The 2,486-nt window shown below is 21.9% G+C and overlaps 1 protein-coding gene across 1 annotated transcript; it reads right to left on the bottom strand.

Moving 5' to 3' along the window:
* Positions 1-310: 310 nt before the first annotated feature.
* LOC724118 (mitochondrial fission regulator 2) lies at positions 311-2,029 on the bottom strand. Its single transcript, XM_006571631.3, has 5 exons — positions 1,812-2,029; positions 1,425-1,612; positions 1,177-1,313; positions 864-1,107; positions 311-650 (listed from the first exon to the last, which is right to left on the bottom strand). Exons 1-5 carry the CDS (start codon positions 1,818-1,820, stop codon positions 491-493), a joined length of 738 nt encoding a protein of 245 aa, XP_006571694.1. The 5' UTR covers positions 1,821-2,029; the 3' UTR covers positions 311-490.
* Between the last annotated feature and the right edge of the window lie 457 nt (positions 2,030-2,486).

Genomic DNA, 2,486 nt, shown 5'->3' with positions numbered 1-2,486 from the left:
GTATAAAATATGACATACATACATTTTAATAATTTTTTTTCTATAATTTCAACAATATGCTACATATTATTGAACATGTATTACATGTATTATATGTTTATTGAAAGAAAAAATAGTTATATTTTATGAAAATTTAAAAATATCAATTTTTTTTTATCAGTTTACAATCCAATATTTTTATCAATGTCAATATAGAATATATTATCTTTGGTTATATACGTTGTATACGTATATAAGTATATACGTATGTATACATAATAATTTTTAAAAAAAGATATTAATTTTTAAAAATTAATTTCTGATACAAAATACTAATAATTATAAGTTTAGAAATATTCGACAGATTCATTTTGTTATTTATATAACCTATAACTGCATATTAAATATTGCAACCAAATCGATTAATCAAACTTATTATCTTATCATTAATATCATTCACAATGTTCCATGATACCTTCATTCCACACATTGATAAACATTCAATCTACTTTCATACATCACTTGAGAAAGAGTCATTTAATGTCAAATTAGCTGAAGAGTTTCTACTATCAGTTGAATTCATTGCAATGTAACGTCTTCTAAGTATTTCTTGCAAATCATTACATGGACTATTGTCTCGTTTTATACGAAGAGGTCGTCCTCCAGGTGATCTAAAAAAATATATATAAATGCAATTGTAAACTTAATGTTCAAGAAATGATTGCAACTAGGATGAATGATGACTCAACCATAAAGATAATGCTAATAAAGAACTAAACTTCAAAAAAAAATTTTTATATTTTTAATTTATTTTTAAGTGTTAAATCTTCTTTTCTGGTTATATCATCAATATAACTATATTAATAAAATAAAAAATAATTTACCTAGCAATTGGTTTTAATTTAATACTATCAATATCTTTTAAAACATCTGTCATAGAAATTTGAGAAGCAAATGGACCTCTTTTACGATTTTCAACTTTATGATCTTGTAAACTTGCTCTTCTTGCAATATGAGGAGTCGGTGGTGGTAATGGTGGTGGTGGTGGTGGTGGTGGAGGAGGTTGTTGTTGTGATTGTATTATGTTTTCACTATCCATTCCATTTGTTAAAGAAGCCACAGATGTATCTAAATAAAACTTAAATTAAAATAAATTTGAAATATAAATAATAAAACAAATATCTCAAATATACATACATCTAGATTGTTTATTATTTTTAACTATTGCTGAAACTTGTTCCCTAAGTTCTTGAAGCTCTTGTTCTAAAGCAAGTAAACGAATTTCAGATCCAAAACTAATAGGCTCCAATAAATCTGGTCTGACATTAGACAATCTATCAGTAAAACACATTGTTAAATTATTAAATATAAATTAGTAAATGTATTGAATTAATTCGAAAAAAATTTAGTATATGTATATGTATATATAATATGTATATATAAACCTTGCAGATCCATATCCATTTGTATCAATATAATCACCACTAGTTTCTTCATTAATCATAGAACTTGTCATTGAATGCAAGGGTGTAACACTAACATATATTTTTGGTGGTGGTTTCAAAGGTAACATTGAACCAATTCTACGAACAATGCTTCTTCTTTTTCCATAATATTTTAGTGGTTCATTCATCTATAATAAATATCAAATTTATATATATTTAAAAATTAATAAAATTATTAACAAATAAAAAAATATAAATAAAATTCTTTTTTAATTTAAAATAAGAATATATTCATATAAATTTCTTAGATATTATGATTTGAATGGTTAGTAACACATGGTAATCGTATATTACTTGCTTTGCATACAAGTAAAAACAATTTCTTACCTTTGACATTATTTTTCGTTTTTTTATAAATTCTTTATTTTCTTATTCACTTATTAAAACGAAATACATATATCGTACACTTAATAGAGTACATTAAGGTCATCCAAAATTCAAAATTAAAATAGCTTCTTCCCATTGACGCAAAGCCAACATCTGACGACAGGTTGTCGTAACACGAAAGCGCAAACTCCAATGAAAAGCGGCTTTAAATAAAACAATTATAGCTTTAATAACAAGAATCATTAAAATTTTTGTTTATGTTTCTTTTTACTTTTTATTGCAATTATAAAATTTGCTTTGTATTATTATTATTACTACATACATATTATATAATATTATATAATATATAATATTATATTATATATTATAATATAAATTAATTTTATATAATTTTATTTATTTTATATAATGTAATTATTATAATATAATTAATTTTTAAAAAAATATTATATTATTCATCAAATATTTATTGTTTGTTATTGTGTATTATTTATTTCTATTATTTTTCAATGTTTTTATTTATTTATTCATATATGACATAGATAGAAAATTGATATAGATAAAAAAATTATTCTATAATTTAGAGACAACATCAAATAAATAATTATTATTTGCATTTGTTAATTAAATAAAGTAATTTATGAAATAAATAAAATCATTCATATATTATGGTTG

This window comes from Apis mellifera, linkage group LG1 (assembly GCF_003254395.2).
Source record: "Apis mellifera strain DH4 linkage group LG1, Amel_HAv3.1, whole genome shotgun sequence".
NCBI classification, from domain to species: Eukaryota; Metazoa; Arthropoda; class Insecta; order Hymenoptera; family Apidae; genus Apis; species Apis mellifera.
This window is presented reverse-complemented; position numbering and strand designations above follow the sequence as displayed.